Raw genomic sequence first — 26,732 nt, forward strand, 5'->3', positions numbered from 1 at the left:
TCACAGATGCTCAGACTCTTTTGTCAAGACACATCACACAAAAATGTCTTCAAAATAATTAGCAGGATTTTAGTCAGCATGACCGTGTGGCTGCACGTAAAGGAAAGCTCAGACAGCTCTTAGGAAATCGAAGCTCTGCAATGAGTGTCTGGGACCTTAGCAGCACTTATTTAAATCTTCCTGCTTGACACATTTATAGTTTTTCATGTAGTCAAAAGGGCAAAGGGGTTGGTATGCAGAAAGCTGCTACAATGTGAGAAACATCATGAACTTCTATAACCTCTTGTACTTATACTGACACAGAAGTAATAGCCAGCAGAGAACAAACATGCAATCTAATTGAAAGAGAGGGAAAAAATATGAAAAATCTCTGTAATCATTGTCTCTGTCTTACTTCAAAATAAAACTCACTACCTTACTGAAGAGCTACCTGGAAAAAATAATCTATGAAATATGTTGCGATATTATCATATTTAATTGAAAGATGCCCCTTGTTTGGCCATTTGCCTGGCAGTGCAATCATCAAGCAGGGCTCTTGACCATCCCAAGCCTGCTCCTCCCTCCCTGCTCTTCACCATGCCCCACCAGGCAGCTGAGCCACAGGCAGCACATGAGGACTCACTGCAAAATGAGGGCCCACTAACAAATCCAAAGAGACAGCAAGAGTGCCTCGTGATAGTTCACAAGGCTCACGCTACCAAGTCCAGGGGATAAATCACCTGAGCACCTCTGGCTGCACACTAGACTCCCTGAGAGTCCTCTAGTGCCACAGTGAAGGACTCAAATTGCAACCCTTTTGTCCAAACCAATAGGAATTTAATTCCCACTGCTTAAATTCTTGTTGAGAATATTTCAAAGGGCCACAAGCCACCAATGTCTGATTTCAGGCCTATTGTCATGTGCAAGAGTCCTTAAAAAGGACAGGAAGGGGGAATCTAAGGAATGGGATGGCTGGGATGGCCAACCCTCCACCCAAAGCCACACCAGAGAGTTTTTGCTTTCTTCTGTTTCTCTTTGGATGCAGGAAGGGCTTATTCCTGTTGCCTTAGGCTATCAACATGGCAAAGGCTCAACAAGCTGCAGGTGTTCACCCCACAGCTCACAGGCACAGGTGGATTGCCCATTTCAGGGACGGTGAGACACCTGGGAGCACACACAGGAGCCCTGGGACTCCTCCCAGAGTGGCCCTGGCCCCTGGCTGGGGACACTGCCAGGGCCAGGGTCAGAGCCCTGAGTCAGAGAGCAGTGGCCAGGAAGGGCCCTGGAGGCCCAGGACAAAACCTGCCATGTCCTCACTCTCCTCTGTACCCAGACAGCAGCAGGGGCCACCTGGCCCCAAAGGATGGAGTCACCTGAAGGTAGAGGACAGAAAAACCATCCCTACTCTGCTGAAAATGGCCAGCAGCCACCAAGGAACAGCACTACAGCCCTGAACCAGAGCCCAGGGAATGGCTCTGGGAGTGACAGCCATGCTGGACCTGGGGCAGCCCCATGACCAACAGGTGTAGTTAGCATCCCAGGGAGGTACACAATATCCCAACTATGCAGCCTGATCAATTCAAATTTATTTATTTATTTATTTACCTATCAAACCCAGGCTCACCCACTTATGACAGTACCACACACAGAACCTGAAAAGTTGACACAACTGCAGCTGCTGAGCAGGACCAGGACACAAACCCCACCATGAGTCTTCCTGTCCCATCTTTTATTTAGTGGCCCACAAACAAACAAACCAATTTTTTAAAAGGCCACATTTGCACCTTAGGTATCCATGCCCAGGAGCATTCAGTGGAGCACCACAGCAGCCCAGGGAGTCAGGGCTGGGCAGGCCAGCGAGGTCCTTGGGGCTGCAGCCATTCAAAGAAGCTCCATGAGAGGCATCACCCTGCCAAATAACGCTCAGTGGCTGCAGGGGTGCCATTCAGGGCCCTGCAGATCACTGGTGGCAGGGCTGGGATGCACAGACATGCACAGGCACCACAGCATGGGGCTGCCTCCAGAGATGTGCCTCTGCTCCAGCCAGCACCCTGTGTTAACCCCTTCAGGGCACTGCCACAGCAACAGCCAAGACAGTGCCTTGCTTTGGGGAGCTGAAGACACATGCTGTCTGCATAAAACTGATAACAGTGAATAAAACCCTATCTACAGATAAAGAAAGTCATGCAGAACAAGAACCTTACAGCTGTCCATCAGTAAGTCACTGGTAATTAAAGTCATTCAGTTTATCCTCACTATGAGGAAGTGCTGTAAATGGTTTCAAACTTAAATTACATACACAATACATTTCTTAGATGTATATCATTTCTCCCATTTGGGAATGCAGAGTGACACCATTTATTCGGCCTTGTATGAAGGCCTGCAAATGTAAGTCAAGGCAAAGCTCTGGGGTGAAAACACACCTTTCTTTAAATTACTATTACGCTGTTTCATAAAAATCATTTCAAGAATTACTTTATATTTTCAGCATTTCTGCCTAATAGCAAATGACAAACAGCACTAGTTCCCCTAGGCTGTATTCAATTACTTTGATTTTATTAACAGACTGTTTTCAATCAATAGGAACTCCAAGTCACATGTCAAACTAGAACACCAGATTCTTAATTGATGTAACTTAGCATGGCAGTTCAGTCAAAGGAAGTATGCCAATTTATACCATAGCAAAGCCAACCCAAAAACTGCATCCCATTAATGATAATTCCCATGGGGATTCTGGCCACTGTGGTTACAAACAGCTGACAAAGCTGAAGTGTATTATTGCACTATTTGTAAGAATGAGTCAGACATCAGCACAGGGGAATTACTTCCAGCCTACAGATAATACAGTCAAAAAAGCAGCTTTCATAAAGAACTAAAACCAGTTTGGTTTTCTGTTCATCCTATTCCAGAGAACACTCAGAATCCACTTCAATGATAATAGTAACACACAAAATAATACTAACACACATATATTATCTTAATTTGTTTTCTATTCTCCTTATCATCTCTCCCAGTTTACTACTCAACTGTACCAGTCTTTAGGAAGATCTTTCTCTAATCTTGGAGATATTAATTTAAATCTCTTTCTGACTTGAAGCTTGCTTTCCACCTTTTTAAAAAATAAATTGGGGGATGGGGAGACCCACAACAAACACTGAAATAAAAGAAGTCCCCAAGGATGAAATCAAATAACTACTCATTGATAAATATTTCTCAGCAAACACTGCAATGAATCTTCAGTGAATCTTCAGTGAACCTTAGAAAGTACGCTTATAAAGACTCTTTCAACTTGTTTGTCTTCCAAAATTTGCCCATTTAAGTTAGTTTCCTTCTACTTTAAGTGTTTGTGTATGGACATCTGTTAAATATAAGGTTATCTACATTTCAAATTTGGGATTATAAAGTGCAGGTCACTGCCATGCCATTTAAACCTTGATAGCACCTTAATCAAAATGTCATCATGCCCTAGATGATTAATTCAGTAACTCTTTTTCCTCAGTGTGCTATGCTCTAGCACTCAGAAAGCAACCCTAATATCTACCAGGCAAAAAAACAGAGCTTCCAAAAGGGATGGACCACAACCTCAGTGGGTATTCTGTTTGATCAAAGTTAACTGTTAACTACCAATTCAACATTTTGCATTCACTGATAAAACACGATAAACTTAATTCCAAATTTACACTGCTGTGAAATTCAGTATTTTGCTTCTGTGGCAATATGCATCATTTAATAGGATCTTGCTGTGAAATGACTGTAGGTGAATATCAGAGATTCCTGGGTTAGGAATACAAGGGAAGTTCTTAACTTAGAAGTACTTACTCATTTTCCAAACCAAACTGTAAATTTTAAACTTGATCCATCTCCTTTCTTAGAGGAAAAAAACAAACAAACAAAATTCTGTTGCACCTGTTATACCTATACAACCTAGAGTCCAGAGAAGAAAGCTTACTGAATTACCACCAGCCTCAAGTCAAATATTCACAAGAGTTTACAATAAAGGTAATTGATCAGCAATAGATAGCATGCATCAGGCCTTCAACTTGCCCAGAAACACTGAGATGGTTATTGTTCTAAACTTTTAATTAACTATGCAAAGAAAATAATATTTTAATGAAATAAATAAGTTATTAGTCTCAGACACTGAATCCAAATCCTGGAATGGAAAAATTTCTCTCTCTTCTGAGCTAACTTATTTATACATCACACTGCATTGCAGAATATATTACAATAGCATAAGGACAACGGGATTACTTCTGGAGCTAAGAGAAATAGAGGTGGCACAAAGGACCCTCCTTTCTCTTATGACATAAAGCATTTTGGATTGCATCATTAATCTGCATTCCTGCAGCCTGTGCACTACAGGCACAGCCACTGGTACCTCATCTGCAGGAGAATGGATCTGCAATCCAATTTCAGCTGCTTGCTTGCCTGTGTCGTTTGCTCCAGTGGGAAGCTTTCAGCACTCAGGACTGGCCCCAAAAGAAGTACTGCTGAGTTTGGGCAGAGTACAGCTGTAACCAGAGATTACAAATTCCCAAGAAGGCTCATGTTGGCTCAAACTAGCCTGAGCAGTGGGTACCAGTGCCAAATGCAAATTTTGCAGTATTCTAATGGAAATCAAAGTAACAATATCCATGGCTTCAGGGGAAGAGGCACACAGAATACCTTCACAGAATAAGCACACATGCCTTTGTTGTGAAAAAGCACATCTGAAAAGATCTGCCAACACCTCTCCCAGCACATTTCATGCTGGTGAGTGGGAGGGGCCCATCGCAACAATTCCAGGGAGCAATGAGCACAGAACCAGGAGTTTTTTTGATTCTGTTGAAGAATAACTTTATGTGCTATGAAGGAAGGGTGCCTCCTCCTCCTCCTGAGAGCCAGCTCACAGCAGGGTCCCTAATGCCCCGAGGGCCACGGAGAAGCAGCAGCTTCCTCTGCTCTCCAGCATCACAACCACAGCTCCATCCTTACCTTGCAACAGCCACACAAAGAGGGAGACATTTCTCAAGGACACACTAGAACAAAACAATTGACAGTGACTGCAGCATCTGCTCAGCCTAGCCAACATAATAAATTTCAATCTCATTTTAATTTTTATATGTCTAAAGCTATTAGGTCCTAGATACTTGAACTTTAATTATTATGGAAGCAATTAGCTCCTATGACCAGAAGGCTTCGCCTGAACAATTGCAATGAGCACAATATTTTCTGCAGCATAAAAAATAAATACCCTGACACATCTGTAGCTGTCTAGGACCTTGCAACTGCCAGTGTGCTTCACACTGGTGTCCTGGCTTTGTGCCAGATTGCAAAAGCTGGAAATTATTGGCATAAGCTGAATGACATTGTATATATGTTTAACTGAAGATTATCTCCTAAGGTATTCTGTAATTTAGAATTTCAAAACTTAAATATTTCCTGCTATAGAAAGATTAAATTTGTTTTGAAATTTAAATATTCTTTCAGAGAACTATTTTGGTATGTTATCTCCTACAAAGACAGCTATAATTAAACAACAGCTCCAAGCATCCTGAATAGTGGTATTTCTATAACTGACAAAACAATTCACATTTGTGTTTCAAGATACAGAAGTATTCTGTGGAGCTTTGTGCATCAAAAGAATTCCATTAGTATCTATTGCTTTTTGGTACCTTCATTCAATGCATTACTACTTAATAGAAGTCTGCATTTTAATTCTCACCATCTTTTTCAGTTTTCCCCTTGTGTATTTCATCCACAGTACAGTGTGCCCACACAGCTTTCCCCCGAGCTCTGGTGAGCTGATCTGACCTCTGCAAGCAGGGCTGCAGGCAGAGAACTGCAGCTGAACAGCAGGGGCCAACAAAGCTGGGTTAGAAGGGGCTGGGGAATCTTTCTGGTTCAGAAATACTACAGATGGACAAATCACCCTCAGTGAAAAGTGACTGGGCATTCACCTGCACACAGTGTCTGGCCTCCTCAGTACCTCCCAAGCTTCCCTTTGCTTTTACAAGCAAGGGTGGGAATTCAGGAATGGACAGGGCTTGTTCTTAACCAAGTCACAGAGAGTTTTTAATTCCTGTATGTTGGTATTTTACACAGTGCTCTTTGAATGCCAATCAATCATTCTCTCTTCCATAACTGAAAAACTGTTTAGTGCCTTGTTTTACACTAAAAGGCTTGATTTAGATGACTTCTGCTGATAAATACCATTTGCTAACAAAATCAAGGGCCGATGACTTCCCATTCAAGGTTTTGTTGAATCAAAGCCAACTGATAATGTCAAAGCTCTGAAGCCAAAGGAGGTGCCAGATTGCAACCAAAGGGATTTCTGTTTAACTTAAAAACAGCTTCTCAGGCTCCATGTCATGCACTGTCACACACTTTCTTCACTGGGACCCAATGCATCCACTGCAAGGGCAGAGCTACAGCAGTAAGAATAAATGCAATGTACACAATTGTTGTGCCACTGATAAAATACATGCACCAAGGGGAGGAGAAAAGCACAACGTGCCAATGGATGCTGTGACTTTGTATACCCTTGCATTTTCAAGGGGATTTTATTGCTTAGGGGCTTATTTTCTACAGTCTACTGCCAAAGAAAATGGGCTTGGACACCCATATATCTGAGCAAAGTCTGGCTTACCCAGTGCAACCTTTCTGCTCTTATTTACTCATGCAAGACAAAGCAGTGCTGGGAACAGGTCTGTCCACAGACAAAGCCTGGGACCCTGAGCCATGCTCTGAGGAACTGAGGAGACCTCCTCAACAGAAATTGGCTGCACTGGGGCAGGGGGACCTCTCTTTCCAGGCACCTGGTGTGTCTGCAGGGTCCACAGCAATTGGAAGCCTTCCCATGCAGCCCAACAAGTAGGGACCCCAGTCCTCCAGTCCTCCCGGGAGTGTGCACACACACACACAGCTATTTTCAGCATATTTTCCACACATCTCTATGAAACTCAACTCATGCCTGATCTTCCTGACAACATCCAGCCTTGAGCTCCCTCCCTCTGGAAGCAAACCCAAGGGGAACCTCAGGAAGAAGGCCCTGCAATCAGGGTATTTCCAGCCCTTTGCTGGCCACAAACATGCAGGGCAGCTCTCAGAAATCCTCCCTGTCACCAGTGCTCTCCTCCCAAGGTGATGGTCTTATTCTTTTCATGGAGCTCTTTAAAATTACTTGAGACACACTTTCTCAGTGACAATCCAAAAGGAAACAAATAGGCAAAACTGATTTCCTTTAATTAATATACATATATTCAGAGCAAGGTTGCTCCATCATATGCAGAAAACAGACACATACTTTCTTCTATGAAGGTAGTTAAAGCAGAAATATGAAGCTGACTGCAATACTTGACCATTTTTAGATGGGATATAAGAACTTCCTCAATAACAAAGATGCCCTTTACTTGAACCATGGCTTGAAAAATGTCACCAGTGCAAATGCTAAGGAAAAAACAAATACCACCAACATATCTGACAGGACAGAAGACATAACTTCCACCACTCTCAATATACATTATTCTTACAATGCCACTTTAGCAGTAAGCAAATAAAGTTATGCCAAAATACATCCAACACAGCAAAACTGAACACTGCAGAAGATACCACTTAAAGCAGGCTCAGTTAAAGATTAATTCAATTGCTTTACCCAATTAATATTCTCCACCTAAGACTCCTGGACATCAGGAAATGAAGCACTATGATGCTTTAACAACCTTCTGCACTTGCACCTACCCTTCATGCTTCTATTAGATCCTCTGTACTCATTTAAAGTATAAATTCCCACTGACATAAATGGGTTTTCCATGCATGTAATTAAAAAAATCATATGCAAGAGAGACTCTTTCCTAAGCTGAGAGCAGCCAGTGTCAAACACCCTGCAGTGAATGCTGCCTGAGGGCTGCTGCCATCCTGCACAGCTCATCCCACCTTGCTCACAGCAGAGCCCACAGCAAAACTCAGCAGCTCCATAGGTACAGGCACAAAGTACAAGGCAGGACCTTGCCATACAGGCATGTTTTGAAACAGAAATGAGCACATGCAACTCTCTATTTTCAATGTTAGAACAAGATGCAGCCAATAAAGTCATGTTTCAAGGCTTCTGCAAGCAGTTTACTCTTCAACAACTTCAGGATTTATATTTTTCTTTTTTTTTTCTTTTATTTATATATCAAAAAAAAAATATATATATATATATACACACACACACTTCATCTTTATAAAGCATACTACTTGTTGGGTTATCAGTTTATTTGATGCACTTCACCTTTGGAAAACACATCATCGCAGACTCTGAATCTCTCACCAAGCAGCACTATGTCTATATCTAAATACAGTGAAGCTGCTAAGTGTTGCCCTATGCAAGAAGTCACGTGTGTCCTTTTGGTTCATTTTACGAGGGGAGAAAGAAGCAGAAAAACAATCTCCCAGTTCACAATGCAAAATAAGTAATGCTTAAGGATAACAGTAGAAGGAAAAAAACCCTCTGTTTTTCTGACTCAGATGAAAGATGAGGGAAAACAGCAGGCTGGGGAGTGATGGTACAATTAGCTTTTCTCAATTGCTTAATTTGTTTTTTTTTTTATTAAACCTAATGGTCATCTTACAGGCCTACAAAATGGAATGGAGACCAGGCAGCTAGTGGGACTTATATTTACAGCTGCACTCAAAACAATCATCCTTGACCATTCTATAGATGCAAAGAGAACACTTTTATTAAGTTTTATAAATACAAAGTAAGGTGGTTTTAAGAATATGAGCAGCTTCCAATTTGCTATGGTTTCAGTAGCCAAAAGAGCAATAAACGTTCAACAGGAGTAGGCTTTTTTAATTATTTGTGGAAATTTAAGTAAAACACAAGATTTTTAACTACCCATTTATGTCATCTGGATTTTGCCATCCCAGAGAGACTATGGATGCATTTGCAGCCAATTTGAGTCAACAGGACATAAAACCAGTAAAGGGTACCTTGGTTTCTGGGTACAGTGTTCATGTTTAGTCTGATTCAGAATGAAGACACAAAACCAACCCATAACAGTAACACAATTACAGGGCAGCAGAGGGAAGCCATTCGCCCATGCTTCAGTGACCCAGAGCTAAAACTCAGGCACTGGGGGCCAGTGAAGGGGAAGAGGAATGAGGCTGAAATTGCCACCACCAAAACCATGCTGCATGGGCTGTTTGAAACTGGGAGGATGGCTCATCAATTCAAACATTTTCTGGATGCTGAAGGGGCTCCAGGCCCAGCAGATGCTGTACCCCTGAATGCTCAAGGGGTAACAGATTTGGCCAACACAGGCTGAGCTGATTAGGAAGGGACACCAGTGGAAGAGCTTGCATAGGCCAGAAATGCTGGAGAAAACAGCTTGGGAAAGTCTGGTCTACAGGGAAAAAAGTAACAACATTGTGAGCTTTAAAAATATGAAGACCAATAAAATCAACAACACAACATTACTAAATTTGCTACAGAGGCACGTAGGGTAGAGTAGAAATGGGGTATTTTGCAAGTATGTGGGAAGAGACAGTCCTGCTGCAAGGCCTTTGCAATCAAAATTAACAAGGCAGAAAACCAAAAATAGGCAGTAATATCTGAGAAGACATTATTCCTAAAAGACTCCCTTACACAAGGAATTAGAATCAGACCAAGGAGGGCAATTTTAGGACAATGTTTCAGGGTTTTTAAATATGTATTCCAATGAGAAACATTGTAATTCTAAAGATCACATTTAAATCACGATCAATCTTACTCTCTATTCATCCTATAGGCTTATTATGAGCTTTCCCCTATGTCCTAGGGTGGCTTTATGATGCTGAATTGTGCCCCCATTCATCTGTTTAGCCCTTGCAGGCCAAACTTGCAGTTTCTGCTGTACATCCTGCTGCTCAAAGCACATGAGACAATTTCATGTGCATGGAGATTCACTAGTAAGGCCCACAGGTGATGGTATTGTCTCCAAAAGCTCATTTTGAGAGAAAAAGAAGAAAAATGGGAGAAAGACAGAGAGACAAAGGGAAAATGAAAACTGTTGGCAGCAGCCAGCAAAGCCAGGAGAAAAGCAGGAACAAGGGCAACAGGCTGTGGCTTTGCTGAAGGGGCCAGGGCTGCTGCTAGAGGGCAGGTGCAGGTCAGGGCATCTCAAGCACTGCACAGCTGTCCCAGAAAACACCCCAAACCCAGTTCATAGGTTGACAAACATGCAGCAGCAGCAGAGTTACACCAGTCAAGTTTGGTGTCTAACTGCTGACACTACCCTGGTGCCACAGAAGCCCAGCTGTGGCCTTGGCCCCACTGTCATCACCAGCCTGCAGCCAGCTTAGTCTACAAAACACTTCCTTTTTGCTTTGAGAGTGAAGCTATTAGGCTATTCTGAGAAACCAAACTCTATTTATTTGTGTTACTTCTTGTCTACTTTTAAATCTCTATCAGTATGTGCAAGACTTGTTTTTAAAACACTATTATCCCACAAATGCCATTTATACAAATTGTTAAACAAGACTTTCATCCATCCTAAATTAAGATACACCATCACAGAGGTTTCCACATCACACCTTCCACAAAGCCTGAATTAATAAGCTCACAAAATCAATCCAATAAGACAGGCAAGCAACAAGTATCATTCCTGTAAGTACCATATTACTAAAATATGTTTTCCTATTTCATTAAAGCATACTCTTAAAAATACAACTATTTGCACTGTTTATGCTCCTCTGAGGCTGCTGAGAAAAGCTTGTCCACTGGTGGGAACTGGAAGAATAAGATTGCCTGACCCGGTGCTGATTATTCAGCACTGACTTCACTTTGAAGAGTCTTCCAAAAAAAAGGGAAAAAAAATGAAACCTACTACACCACTTTAAAAACTGCAGACAGCATTTTTAACCTCTGTCCTTTTGCATTACTGCACCAGTGCCTGGAAAAGCTACAGCAGGAGAGAGAAAGTCATTTAGGCAGCTCCCTTTGTGCCACCACCATGGCTCAAAGGGACAGAAATCAAGAAACATTAGAATCAATATAAGCCGATTAGGACATTAAGGAAGAACAAACCATGCAGAACTTAAACAAAATCATTTAAAAGGCATGGAGAAAGCAGGCATTTCTGAGTAGAGAGTAACTTATTTTCTGGAGATACTCCAGATTTTGCATTTCCATCTGGTGGTACTTAGTGCTGGGACAAGCAAGAAGCAGGTTTCCAGCTGAAACACAGGAGTGCCCATTTGACATGAAATACCTACAAGCAGGACTGCCACAGTCTAACTGAAATCCTTAGGATCTGCAGTAGAATGGATGCTCTTTTCTATACACACATCTAAATCATGCTCATACCAGTAGGGAAAACATGCTCTACTAAAATAAAATCAAATCAGAACCTGGGACTGAAAGTGTGGTCCAGTTACCAACAAAAGATTCATTCTCACTCTTTTTTTTCTTTCTTCAGGAAAGGGTGGTTTACCTTAAGCTGATACTTGCCATTTACAGGTATACAATAAGCCAGTTAGGTGTTCTCATCCTTTGGAGCAGCTGCCAACCTTAGCCCTTGGTGATCCAGCATTCATAAATGCCCCTCCCATTGCAGGGAAGAGGCAGGATGCACACAGGTCCCCACCTGTGTGTCCCAGAGAAAGGGCAGCTCTCTGGGCACTGCATCCCAATGCCCTGCCCTGGCATCCTGAGCCGAAGGAGGATGAGAAGCTGCAGCTCCTCGGGCCAGAGACCTGCCTGCAGGAACTGTACACTGCAGTTCAAATAAAGCAAATGATTCCCAGGAGAAAGCAGAGGCTGAGTACTTTATTGTACCCAGGAATCCTGCTCTGGTTTAGGCTGTCTGCTGCATGGGGCTGCACCACTCTGATCCCAGGGCTGTCACTTCCCACTTGCAAACAGGGCTGGTGGGCAAAGGAGGGAAAGAAGGTGCCCTTTGGGAGCTACAGCCTCCAAGTCAACCCACCTGACTGAGCAACCAGCACCACAAACTCCCAAATGTGTGCACCTGAAGCCCTGTGCTGCAAATCAGTGCTAACACTATCCATTTCTCCTGCTTGGGGAAACCATGTCCACGAGTCTAGAAGGGTGGGAAGGACAGCAAGAACATCAGACCCAAGCAGGCAGGTGTAGACATGCAGTTACAGAAGGAATGAGTCCTAAGCCTTCTGTCATAAGTAAAAAAACATATTTCAGAAACCACAATGGTGACAAAGCTGCATCAGATGTGGAACTGGACAAGAAAGAAAAGCTCTCTGAATTTTTTCAACTCTTTAACTTTCCAGATTTGATGGGGGTTCCCCTAGATTACTTCAAACTAGACATTTCCCTGCTAGCCTCAAAACCACCCCACCGAATTACTAAATGAGATTAGATCTCAGCAGAAAAGATTCTTTTCCTCAAGATTCAGCAGCTAACTGCAAATGAATGCAAAAAGAAAAGCCTGCCTTGTGATGAAAGGACAAGTAAAAGAGCAATCACATCACAAAACCAATGCCCAGACCTCTAAACAGCAAAGCAATTGCATGTGTCAAGTTCCCATAACAAGATGGTGCCAGCTGAGGCTTATGTTAAAACTGTGCAATACAATTAGATGTCTGGAGCCTCTGACAGACAAATGATGCTATCTCATTAATGGGATTACATAGGAACATTGGAGGGATTTCAGTCAAGAGGAATAAAATGACTAAGGATCAAAAAAGTGTGACTCATGAAAGCAAGTAGAAACTGGGTGCTGTGCTCTTGCCTGAAAAGCCTCAGTCTCAGAACCAGACAGGCCTGGTGGTACCAGCAACACCACAGCATCTCCTGCCTTACACCAGAATAACAGGAATTGATCAGACCCACCAGAGCAAAAAAATCGTATTATAAAATTCTACCTTTTTTATGGCAACACTACTGTGGTATCAGTCAGCAAAAAACTAATAATCAGAGGGGAAAGAGGACAGGGAAGTTAATTACCTATTAAAAGCTGGCAGGAAGAACACATTTAGTCAAGAAAAAAGAGGGGAAAAAGAAAGAGGTAGTGACTACAGAGACTGGGTAATATTGAAGCCTTTCAGTAATTAACAGGAGAGGATTTCTTAGCCACAGGCACAACATACACATGGCAGGTACTGAAAATCACAACAGCTGAATCACCTGAAGAGAGCCTGGCCACTACCCCAAAACCACCATCATAAAACTCCAGCACTGACAGGAGGCAAACTAGCTATAGGGGAAGGGGAGAAGGAGAAACAATGCAAGAAGGAAAATGGGAGTGTTGTGGTAGATGGTCCCTAGTCAGAACTACTACGCTATATTGCAGGAAAAATAAATGAATAAATAAAAGAGCTCTAAATATAGAATGAGATTCTCTTCACTGAGGGGTTCAACATCTCTCTGCAATTCTTTTCCAACTGAAGGACTGTAAGTTGAATAAAAAGCTTCATTTAAATTCTGTACACATTCCCAAAGATAAACTGATTTCAGAAAGCATTATTATGCCTGACCTCTCTCATTGGGGATGAAAGCCAGATACTTTGTGAACCATTTTGATCATACTAATATTCCCTAAAAATTCATTAGATGTCAATATAAAGGACAGAAGCACCACCATGGAAGAGCAGATGCTGTGAGCCACCATACAAAGCATATTAGGGTTGCTTCTCCTGCATTCCTCTGCATCAGCACAGGGCAGCTCTTCTTCAACACCCAGCAGCAGAGTCCTGTTCCTAATGTGACAGGCAAAGAGTCTAACACCTTGTAAGTGATACTTCCCAAGTAGAAACTTTGCTGAGCAAGTGCCAGGTCTAGGGGTGCCCAAGTACAGTATGCCAAGAGAAGCAGGAGAAAGCAATTTCTTCCAACCCCACTTCACTCACAGCTGATCCCCCAGTAAGGAAGAGAGTGTGTGTGCAAGTGTTTGTGTACACACTGTGGCAGGGAACATTTAATTGCACTTTGGATCTTATCCAGTACACACAGCATCCAGCAACAGCTCTCCTGGAGTTAACACTTTGCAGAGCAAGGGAGCCTGAAGCCCAGTTCTCTCCATTTTCACCCAGACCCTCAAGGGCAGGTGGACACTCCCTACAACTGGCAGCCAGGCTGGGTGAAGGGGAATTGGTTGCCAAGCCCCAGCTGGCAGCCCAGGCCAGACTGGTACCCAGCTCAGTCTGCAAGGCTGCCCACGGCTCTGCAGGGGCAGGCGAGCTCTGTGATCAAGGAAAGTGACTCCAAGAAAAGATGCAACCAGAGCAGATTTGTTTCCTATTTTTATATGGTTTCTTACCACAGAAGAACACACTTGAGGCTCTTAAGCCATTAAACTTTTTAAAAGAGGAACAGCCTTTGCAGAAGCTCTGCTTTGATGTAACAGTGCAGATTGATCTTGTTGCTTAACCAAATCAAGAAGTAAGTCTCTTGCCCTGCTTTTTCCTTTTTTTTTAATCTTAAAAACCCCAAACCAACAAAGAAAAGAAAAAACCCACTAGCTCTTACAGAAATATTGTCAGTGTTTACAACAGCAGTTGATCACAGCCTATTAGAAATCCTCCACAATTTGCATCATGACATGTAACCCAAACCTTTTCCTCCTGAAACCCAAACTTTCTGGTCAGAAATGCTCAATGACTTTTTTGATTCAGAAACTTTATAGTAATAGTAGCAGTTAATGGAATTTCCAGAACGCTGCTGGTTACTTTGGGCTCTTTAGAGTTCTCACAATCACATGGGACACCTCCACAGTGGTGTCACTCCCTCAGTTTATACTTCGGAGTACCTTGCATCCAGTGTGAGTCCGGGTCTTCATGAGGGGAGTTGTGGTGCACAGCTCAATGGCCTCTGGTTCATGGAAGATCACTGTCGGGAGAGGCTCTTTACGAAGAGTTAGGACATTCAACTTAGTCTTTAGCATGGTCTGAAAGTGCTAAACAGAAAAAGAAAATAAATTACCTCCAGTTCTAGAGCAGAAAAATGAGAGTTAAAATTGGATGTGCCTGCATGTTTCACTTGCTGTTCAATGCCTCACAAGCTTTTCTGGGGAGAGTTACCAAGTTCTATGACTTAAGAGCATTCGTTACTATCAGCAATGTGGAGGCTATTTTTAATTAAAAAAGACATACACACACAAAGTGAAAGAATTCATTACAATTCACATATGCTTCACAAATGGTCTAAATTCAGTTTCTGATCACTTGCAAGTATAGAATAAAGCTGGTTATGGACCCAGTTCCTCTACTAATGTCCACAGGGAGGAAGAACAGGGGATCAAAGACCATTAAAAGAACTTTTTCTCCTTCCTCTGTACTTAAATCTCATCCCATTGACCTTTGTAGATGTTACCATTCCCACTGAGCTGAATCCCTCATTGGTTTGCCTTTTTCATGTGAATTTTATATTCTCTTCCTTTGTAAGCAACAGTTCCTGTAGCCTCCAATGTAAATGTCACCCTTGGTACCAATGAATAGATGTCACTCAAAACCTGTCCCTTTCTTAAACAGACTCCCCAGGCTCAGGTGAAGAACTATCCAGGTGAACAGTAAAATCATCAAATTAAAAGTTTCTCAGCAATTGCTTAGAGTGAGTAAAGTCAACCCTCAAAGACTTCCAAATCAATTTTGTGGAATCAAGGAAGTCAAGAGAAATTTTTTAACATTTTAATGTTACTTTGAATGGACCTTTATTTGAAAAACTAAACATTTTCACATGCTACTACTCATCTAAGGGAAAGAAAATGCAGATATGAACAATCAAGTTAGTAACATGCCACAGCACTGTCTAGCATTTATCAAAACTTCAGAAGTTGACCCTTATCCAGCAGTAGTTATTAGACATGCACAATGACTCCAGACTACTTTCATCAAAACTAAGCCATTATTCTGACTTTTGATAGGAGATTCTTAACTTGCTTTGCAGCCACCCCTTTTCTCAGTCTCCATTTTACCTTTGCAAGGCAGACAAGCATTACAGGGTCTGGCTTGCAGAAAAAGAGATGCTAAGTGATTTCCCAGAACCATGCAAGAAGACTCTATCAGAGCTAGTAATCAACACAGGTCCTTGTTGTTCAGTCCTGTACTTTAGATGAAGAGAGTGTCTATTCAACATTTTATTTATACACAGGGCATGAATCAACTGTTTAGATACTATGCTGGTTTTCTGTGGATTTTTGTGGACATGAATTTCCTTTGAAAATAAACTTGCTACCAGATCATAAATACTGTATCATGAGCCAACTGAAAACCCGTTGATACACTTTTGTAACATTTCAGTCCTTAGTTCATCAGTGTTTAGGTCTAATAATTGTTATGCTACTGGAAGCACAGCACTTCAAACACTCTTAGAAATAAGTTCAAGGCATATACACTAAGAGTGTGAAAATAGTACTTGTTTACCTATTTCACCCATGAAGTTACAGCCTGTTATCAGCAATCCTTTAGAGCCTCTGTGGTGTTTGTGCAAGCATTCAAGTTCTCATCCCAGTGAAGCACTCTACTCATACTATTTTTCATCTGCTCATCTCTTCGTATTACACGTTACCCTATTCACTCCCCCAAACACAGCTCCAGCCAAAAAGTACTCCATTTAAGATGATTATACATTAAAGAATATTCTCTGACATGTTTCTGAAGATAACAGACCCCTCTGACAGCTAGGATTACTAAACTGACTGAGAAAACCTACTTCATTTTCCCTTTAGGTTGCAATTGACAGCCTTTTGTTTGGAGTGTCCAAGGCCTCTCCAGTGGAGCTGTTAGCAAAGGTGGAACAGCAGGTAAAAAGCCATGGCAAGTACAAAGCAAGGTTTGAGCTGCTGTGTTTGAAGGAGCATCATGGATTACCAGCTGGGCTGGCTGGTCCAGCTGACTAACTGCTGTCCACTACAGCTTGACTTGCTTTTACCTATAGGTTCTAGCTCTGCTAACCTGCTGCTGAGGTTGTATTTCTGGAAGAGAAAAAATGCAGAAGGCAAAGGGTGCTGGAGCTCAGGCCCAGCCATGCACAGGTCACAGCCATTTCCCCTGCAAAGGATCCCTTTTCAAGCCTGGGGAAATGCTGCCTCCAGGGCTTTCTGCTGCAGTCTTGTGCATGCAGGGGGATGGGAGAGGTAGGCAGAGCTGGGAAAAAAGGTTAAGTCCTACTTTTTTCCAAGTGAGTCAATTTTGGATCAACAGAGATAATGGCTATGAAATAATCAGGTTGAATAACCTGTCCTAGCATTTAACTTCTCCCTCCCTTGAGTGCTGAAAGAGCTCTATTTCCATAAATGATCAGTGTACGGGGCTTCTCCAGTAAAGAATGGTGCTTCCATTAGACAACAGATGTAAAAAACTCCATTTAGCCCTCCTGAGCAGTGAGCTTGGACCTCCAAAACAGTTGTTCAACTCTGCTGACATCTCTATTAAACTTCAATGGGGCTACTGACAGAAAGGGCACAATTTGACCAAAATGAAGAAAACTACAGCAATGATCTATCTTTTTTTTTCACGTCGTAACAACCATATATAAAATCTTAAACAAGGAAAAGCCTACTCTGTGCCTTACAAAGGCAATTCAATACTTGCATGAGCAGCAAGTTGGAGCAGTTGGGTGCCAAAAACACGAGAGCACAATTGGCAGCAAAGAGCAGATCAGCTGCCAGAGAAGTGCAGAAAGGATTGGGGGTGGATGCAGAAATAGCCTTTGCTTTGGCCCACAGGGCTAATGCAGACCACGCTGTGCTCCTGCATAGGTCATGTGATGGCTGCCATCAGAAAATCAAATCTCTGCCAGCAGACAGCATGCAGGGAACCCCCAGAGAAGCACGTTATTTAAACACGTGCCTGACTTTCACTGTGTGAGCAGTCGCAGTACAGCACACGTGGGTAGTCAATGGCATTATTCATGTGCTTTAAGCCAAGAATGGGATAAAGTGCTTTGCTGAACCCATTTCTTGGGTTTCCAATCCAAACTGGCATCTCCTGCAGAAACTGTTGGCAAAAGCTAATCTATAACAGTAGCCAAGGTATTTTTTTGAGAAAAGGCATTCACTCTCCACTGCTGTGAACTCAAAATATTTCTTTAAAGTGCTTTAAGTTCACTAAGTTCTTGAAAAGCATGGCTTTGGCAATCCAGTGAATAAAGTTTCAGGGAACATTATACCATTCACGTGCCATGTGCCAGAACCACTAGGTTAATTTGAATACTGAAATTCATCATCAGAAGATATTCTTAGCTGGCATGATTATACCTACAGCTCAAAACTACACATGGCTCATTCTTTATCCATTTAGATGGTGCTACTGATATGACTTTGTATTTGAAAGAAACACAAAGAGTAACATAACAAATGAAAATCCCTTAAATGCCTAAGAAAGCATCAGACCTGTAATTAACATTGTATTTTACTAGTTGCTGAATATTACATCATTCAGAACAAAATTTAAGTAATGCTGACAATAACACTGGACAATTATCTTAATTCAAAATCATAGTTTGTCTTGTTCAAGGATTCAAGTTCAAGGATGGTTCTTGTTCAAGGATTCAAGTTTATTGTGCTTAGTTTACCCATCTTAATGACATCCTTTCCCCCTACAGAAGAAAACCAAATGGTGCATAACTGGCAGCCCAAACCCATAACTGGCTAAGACTTACTACAGAGGTACTGCCTCTTGCCTCCTTGGTGACCCTCAAAGCGCTCCCTATTTCAATGGAAACCCTGCCACCACTAACACACTTAGCTACCAGTTAACTGAACATAAGAATCAAGAGCTTCTATGTTGTTTAACATATATTCTGTTATCAGCTCAACAGTCACACATTAGCTCTAGAATAACTAGCTCAGAACATTCAACTTGCACATTTTACATACTGCATATTTAGTTCAGGCACAATTTCTGTTTCAGTTAAAACGAAAAATTAACAGCATTTGGGTTTTGGTTTAGTTTGTCAGCAAAAATACAGTCACTAGCAGAACTCAGGCCAAATATCTTGGAGAAAATAACTATGATTCCATGCGAGGAAACATGACTTGGAAGAGAAAATTATGCACTGAAATTTGTAATAATAATGCTCTTCATCTTCAGGTCCTGACAAAACAGTCACTGCTTTTCACAACACTGAGTATTCAGCAGCCAAGGCTAGTGGATCTTTTAATTCTCCTGATGGAAATAAAGGCCCAAACTCAAAAATCTAAGAAAGGGTTATAGATTGGATAGGAATATAAAAATAAATGTCAAGAAAGAGGGAACTGTAACTTGTTGTAATCTGTGATCCAACAACAGGAGTTAAGCAAAATAAATACATTTTACAGGTTGACTGGATTGCAACATGGTGATAGCAAGAAAAGTCTTCAGCTTCTTAGCCCTCATCCCCCATTCTCTCTTAATATCAGCATTACAATCAACACATGACTGCCTAAACTGGCATCACATTTGCACATGACCTGTACTTGGCCAGTTTTGGCAAAGGTGCACATTTAGTCCAAACCCAAAAATGATAGGATGTTAACTTATGAAAAAGTTATGAAAAAGAGTGATTCTAAAAGTTCAGACTCTGAAAGAGGGATCTGCCAGAACAAGAAGCAGTCCTCTGGGTAATTCATCCTTCTACAGCACCTACAAAGGAATTCCCAGATGAAATCCACGTTGGTGCATCAGCAAAACATGAAGGGAAATTAAAAAATAACACCTATAATTTACTATTTCAGCAGAAGTACCTCTCTACCTCTGAAACCCATTTAGTCTCAAATGAACCCAGAACTTCTCAACAGCATCCTAGAGCAAGAAAAAGCCTAGGAAAGACACAACCAAGTGAATTGAACTGCAAGAGAATTTTATAAAGTACAAAGGTTCCTTTTCACCTGTTCCCAGTGGAATTTGACTACCAGCATGCCCAGTCTATAGGGACAAGAGGAGATGACAACACAGCAGACCTTTAGCACTAGGGTTACCCCATGACTTACACAAGCACAGCTGTGAGCAGAGGACCACCCAACCCCAAGCCTCCAGCTTTCCAGCAAGGAAAGAAGAATTCTGATCTATATGAAAACTGATCCATTTCAAGGCTTTGTTTTGTTTAAAGCAAATCTGTACAGTACAGATAAATGTCATCTCTGATCCATTTCTTGTTAAACAAATACTGCTAATACAATATAAACACTTTCCCTCCCCCATATTAAACTATATCGTGCTTTATTTATTTATCCTTTAGTAGCAGTTCATATAAACATTGTACTGAACACTGCAATAAAACCCACTACAGAAGGGATGGAAGCAATTTATCATGATAAAGTCAGAAATCATCCCATCAGCAGCCTGGTCTGTAACACAAAACTGGCATGCACAAATCCAAGACCATGTTACAACCACACTCAAGCTGATCCATCCCAAGCAACCTCCTTGAAACCAAACCAGCTCCAGAAATCTGGTGATTAAAAGCTTATCTCATCTAGCATCTCAAGACCTATATTTTTGCAGCCTATCAAAACAAATCCATTCAATCTCTTTCAGGTAACAGATGCTATCCATGTGAAAAATCATATAATTATGTCTGAATTTTCACCTTTCAATCACAAAGAAGTGGCAACATGCAGAAGTGGTAGGACAAGCTTGCCTGCAGGCACCCTGTGATATATTTTGTAAATAGAGGAGCTTGGACAGGCCCATGGCACAACTTGGCATGACTCAGTGGGCTGAGGGCACGGCACCCCCAAGAATCTTGGGACAAAGTATCTGGGAAATGTTCCACAAAACAAAAACAAAAACCAACCAAAAAACCAACCAAGCAAACCTTTCCCCCTCTCCACACATCCGTGCATGGATGTGACCATGCATGGTTGCACATAAGAGACTCGGCCAGTGCCTGCCACCACTTCCCCTCTCATGTCCCCATGCTCCTTCCACCCTACCCAGCAGACAGCATAGGAGAGAGACGGGGTGGCAGCGAGAGTTTGGGCACAGGAAGGAGTAATCTGCATTTGACAGGAAAAGCTCTAATCCTTCTGACAGAACAGCAAGAGGAAGATGCCATCGAAGCAAGCAGGGCATGAGACTCGGGAAAGGAAAGCACTACAAGCAATGCTGCCAGGCAGGGCCCCTCCTGGACTTCTCCTGCCATTCCTGAGGGTCATAAGGGAGTCAAGGATAAAGCTGTGATGGAAAAACCTGCAGCATACAGAAACAATAGATAATGAAAGGAAAGGGACACGAGACTCTAGACAGAAAAGCATGACAAGGTACATAGGAAACCAAAATCAGCTCAGTGTCAAAAAGCCTTCCAGTGAAGACGCTACTGGATCTTTATATGCAAGTACTGAAAATTATTCCATCTCACTCTGACACCAAGTTCTTGGGAATATTCTTCTTCCTGTGGTGGCACGACATCTCTTAAAAACACATAATTATCAAGATTTCATAACTGGAACTGGCACTCCTTATCAATAGCTGTGATCACACAGCTGCTTGTGTGACAGTGCTCATGCTGCCTTGTTTTCTTACAAGTTTAAAGAATTTCTGTTTCCTCACAATTTAATTCATGTGAAACGTTTTGTTCTCAGACCCTGTGTACTTCAAGTTTGCTCTGGCTGAATGCCCCCATTCTGTTGCCAAGATTATGTGATTCCAATCAGCAGGATTGCTGCCCAAACAAAACAGTCCCAGATACAAACACCCTCCAAACTGCAGGGAACTTCAGAGCCAGATGAGAATTTCATGACTGATCCTCTAATATCTCTCTATCATCAGTCAAACTAAACCCCAACCTAAACAAATCTAAGCATACAAGATATTCAAAGACCAAATTCCCAGTTTAGTCACAACTGCTCAGAACATAAAGCCTCACTACAGAGATCCACATCAGAGTAGGAAGGAAGGAGTCAACATTTCAGGACACTCAAAATCATGAAAATAAAATAAGACCTCCCTAAGACATGAGTGGAGGAGGGGAAAAAAGTCACAATACCACAGTAAAATGTTCTTTCATCAGTCTCTACGTTGCACTGCTTGAATTCCCAGGTTAATATTTCAGTGGAAATTAGCCATGTTGGATGGAAGACAAACATCTAAATATACCTGTTTGGATTTGGGCTTTTACAGTCTTTTACCTACTGATGACTGTTAAATATATTTTGAAATTAGCTGTAGTTTCCAATGCCTGGTGTTCATGGCATATATATTTTATAACAGAACATGTTTTTAGCATCAATAGAAATAAAGCATAAAAAACCCTTGACCAATATATCAACAGTGCTGCTCTCATAAATAACTACTACCAAGATTTTGGCCCCAGAAATTACTGTTAACTTTCAAAATCTAATAACTTTGTCACAACTGAACTAGTTCTGGAATTTTAAACTAGATTACAGTTTCAAAGATACCAGAATTTCTCAGTGGAAGCAGAAGAATTTATTAGCTCCAGCATTTTTCAGGACAAATGGCAGTCAAAATACAAGTCCAAGACAAGGCAAATGGTTTTTAAAAAAAAGAAAAAAAGAAAATGTAGAAACAAATTAAGAAATAGGAGCTGACACGAAAAGAAAGAACAAAATAGAACACGCAGCAGCATAGATATGTCAGGTTCATTCATTTTGATTTTGAGCTGACCCCTAAGCTGCTTTCCAACATATTTTTCTCCTAACACGAGTTTCCAGTACATGTATTATTTGGTATAGTTGGCCAATATTAAAACAATGGAATCCTGCAGCATGAAGGCAGCTGTTGCTTTTTCAATTTGCCCTTGGAGGCTTTCCAATAATGTCTGTGTCAGAGGATGCTTTAAAAAGTTTTTTATCCTCACTCTGTCCCTGGCACAACAAGCCCATCTCAGACGATACCTGCCAGCCAGCCACTGCATTCTGCAATGCAGCCCTTTCAAAACCAGTGTTTCACTCTGCCACTCTTCTGCTTCATTTTTTGCAATAAAGCAATAACTTGGTAAGCAGTTATGTAGTTCAGTGACACCTCTCTTGCCTTGCTAAGACTTATTTTCTGAGACAGGGATAGGGACTGGGCGACAAAGGCATGTGCTACAAACAAGGAATCGGCCCTGATTATTTGCTACAAGTAACAGTGTTTAATACTGTGGAGAAACAAAGTGTACAAATTCTTGACAAAAAAAAGTTACATTTGCTAAACGTAAATCAAATTAATTTCTGGTCTAATGAATTTTTGTATTTACAGCTGCAAAATAACAAGAATCCATTCCTTCCTCTCTCTAGAGCTATTTTATCTCTGAGTCCCTTGATGCTAATGTACAGCACTGCCTTTTCCAGGTCAGAACCACCCCCAAGATTTAAACCTGGCACTCCTGAGGGTCTCTGAGAAGGGGTCCTCCTATTTCCCACGGACACAAGCCACTTCCAAGGGAATGGACCTGCATCTTTAGCAAGTCAGCCTTTTTGGGAAGCCTTCACCAGGGTGTTCCTCCTCAGCCCTTGCAAGGGATGAAGAAGCCTGGTGGCTTTAGCCTTCCCTCCTGCCACACGTCCCCTTGAGCACCATCAGTGCCTGCCCCAGAGCATCCCCAGGGAGCTGTGTCTGGCCAGCACTACTGTCCCATCTCAAGGAACCTCCCCAGCCCTGACTGCACTCACAGGCATTTCATCTCCTGCAACACTACTCCTTTCCCACCTCCAACAGCAAATTATTCATCGGGGGGAACTCTGCCAGGATTACAGCTATACAAACCTTTGAGCACACAATGCAGAATACAGACAAAAATTGGGTCCCACTGCAGTGCAGAAATATAACCACTACCCCAGGGCAACTTCACACAGTAGGTCTTTCCACTTCTTTAAGCCACGAATAAAAGTAGTACACTAGAGAGCCTACATCAGAAATAAGGGATTCTACAGAAAGTGATCAAAAATACCTTTCTACAAAGTGTCTCATTAATTCAGCAAAACTTTACAGTTGGATAATTGACAGGATTTGCACCAAGAAACCTTTACAAAAGAAAAATCAGACCAACTCATTTACATTCCTGTTTCTCCTGCAACTACCTTAACTTGTTAAGCTGAGCCAAAACAGTCAGATGCAAAATTACTCTGCTTTGTACAGTTCAGAATGAGTCAAGTAAAATGGCTGAGGATGGTGCTCCCCTTTGTTAAGGCCAACAGGGCCCATGGGTAGGACAGCCTTCCAATAACCTTTATATCTGGAGGATGTGGATAAATCTGCATCGTGTTTTCAAGGTTTTTCCAAAAGTAATTAATCTTTTCTGATGCTTCCATTTGTCTAGTTTTCAAAGAACAGTTCATTAGCACTTGACAAGACAGAGATTAAGCTTCTGACTTCTTGCAATTTAGTCATTCAAACTCAGAGATACTCAGAAACTCCAGCTTCTCTATAAAACCTCAGTTTCTTCCTCTTTACTTGTCAGCAAAGTTCAGATAATTTTGCAGAAGCTTAACTAATCCCTCAGCTGAGTATTAAGTTTCAAAATGCTAGTGGTTATACATATATATACATATCTACAGTTCTAAGAACAAAGAAGGAGGGAAAAAAACCACGGAAGAAAAAGCAAATCCCTCCAGAAAAGAAATAAAATATGCACCATGAGATTCAACCAGATGCCCTTATCCCCTCAAGGCATGGTTAACATACTATCTGCCAGTACATATGGGACCAATTAAAAAGAGCTCACTCCTCACACAGGCGCTGCAGCGTCACTCTGGAGGAACCCACAATCCATTAAACAAACTCATTCCAAGTAATTCCATTCTGGAAACACGTGCTCATTCATAACCAAATCCCAGTCTTTAGGAATCTCATATGCCACGAAAAAAACAACCCTGCTTCCACAGAAATCTCTGGCAAATCTGAAGTTCAACAGGAACAGAACTACCCTCATCTTTACTGCTGCTTTACGTGTGCTACTACCTGCACCTACATGAAGAATTACTACCACTCCTTGGAGAAGTATCTGTCTTGGTCCTACACTTCAACATTGCCAATGAAATTAGGTGCACTGAATGATGGAAATAATGAATTGTTTAACTAAAGGAAACAGAAAAGTTTGAAACTATCCAAGTGTTCCCTTCCAGCAAGACCAGAATTGGAAGACTTCAGGCATGTACAAGAATCATCATTCAATCTCTTCACATTGTGAAAGCTACTTCCTCTGTTTCCAGTAATTATACACTCACTTCTGTCCAATCTGCTCCAAACTTTGTTCAACACAGCAATGACTTACAAGTTTCTACACACAAAAGACCAACAGAATAAAAAATTCCACTCAGCAACAAAGAGGAACATCCTTACTCTTAACTTTTCTCACCCCTCCACTGATTGCCCACCACGACAAACACAATCCATTCTCAGCCACTTTACAACCTAAAAAGTCTTGCATTGAAAAAAAACTGTTTTCAAGTTTGGGCTCAGCTTCGAGAAATGAAGCTGCAAAAGAAATAGGAATGCAGATGAGAGGGTTGTTTAGGGGGGAGGAGAGGGGTTATTATTATGAAGTGTTTGATCATGCAAACCCTGTCAAGTACTGCAAGCAGTGTTTTAACACGTTTTAAGCTTAGAACAAATGAAGTAATATAGAACATCAAGATCCAAGGAAAGGGACCTGGGATGTTACAGCCCTGAGATTCTCTAGACAGAGATCTAAAATATATTCCTATAATACAAGATGGCAATACCCTGAATACCCACTACATTTACAAGCCCTGTCTGCCTGTGTCAGGCAGCTAGTTAAACAAATGTGAAAGAACCAACAAAATTAAAATAAATTAAGTGCCTGCCCAGCATTTCCCAACTGTCTTCCTCCTCTGCCCCATTCAATTTAACTTTGAAGCATTAGTGATGCAGTTATTCCAGAAACCCTCAAAGAGCACAGAGCTGTAGTTCTGCAGATGTTAACAAGGTGGCTTTTATCAAACTTGATGCAGCTGAAATCTAAATTATTTACCCTGAAAGAGAAGGGAATAAAAGAATTTAGGGGCCTCTGAAAAAACATTTAAGTATTGAATCCTGTGAATACCTATTAGTCATTCCTCTGAGGAAAAAAGTAACAAGATATATATTTCTTTTAATAAAGAAAAGGCATGTATTTGGCTGAAAGAAAATACTCAACTCTGATGCAAAATGTTTGAGCAGCTTTACAAATTCAGACCTCTATAATTATACCAAGACTGCTAAAAATTCCACTTTCATAACCACCACCACCACCACAAATAAATAAGTGCCAAAATAAATCCAGCAGATTATCATGCAAAAATGCGTCCTCTATAGCTTAATCTTGAGATAATGCTTTTTATAGCATGTCTTTCTGCCCAGATTTGCAGCTCTTGTTACTTGCATTCTGACCACTAAGCACAAGGGTCATCAATCTTATAATTCATTTTTTTCATTAAATTCTTCATGCTGCAGCCCTGCTGTTGGCTTCTCACCTCTACTTATCTAAGGTATTTGCATATAGAATGGCCATACAGTTCTCTGAAAGATCTCCAAGCCATACTCAGTGATGTCAAGGACAGTAATTTAGCCAAAAGAAAAGGAAAAAAATAACCATTTAGAGGTGAACTGTAAATACGAGGCAGATGGATGAATGTACACAGGGATTCAATAGGAATCTCCAGTGACATTTCTCTATTGGTCAGCCCCAATTTTGCAAGGAAAAACTCACAGAAGACTTTTCAGGGCAATCTCTGAAGCTTCCTTCTTCCACAAATACTTTTAGGAAAAGTAACTCTCTAGCTCCAAGTGTTAAATGCAGTTTCTTATGTTTGGAAAGCAAGGCTCATTTATAAAGCAATGACAGTGAATACCAGTCCAAGGCTGGGACGATCAAGACCAACAAGTCTGATGGAACACCTTCTGAGGAAGGGAAC

General features: G+C 41.5%; 1 protein-coding gene across 3 annotated transcripts in view; it reads right to left on the reverse strand.

The window, feature by feature from the left end:
• The window catches only part of PID1 (phosphotyrosine interaction domain containing 1), an 85,225-nt gene that overhangs the window by 37,053 nt on the left and 21,440 nt on the right, over positions 1–26,732 (reverse strand). For 2 of the 3 annotated variants that reach the window (XM_059855328.1, XM_059855329.1), the window contains exon 2: positions 14,703–14,849. The exons of the other annotated variant lie outside the window; for it this stretch is intronic. In XM_059855328.1, the coding sequence (XP_059711311.1) occupies positions 14,703–14,849 (147 nt within the window). The remainder of the gene's footprint in view (positions 1–14,702; positions 14,850–26,732) is intronic. 3 annotated transcript variants of the gene reach the window in all.

This window comes from Haemorhous mexicanus, chromosome 10 (assembly GCF_027477595.1).
Source record: "Haemorhous mexicanus isolate bHaeMex1 chromosome 10, bHaeMex1.pri, whole genome shotgun sequence".
NCBI lineage: Eukaryota > Metazoa > Chordata > Aves > Passeriformes > Fringillidae > Haemorhous > Haemorhous mexicanus.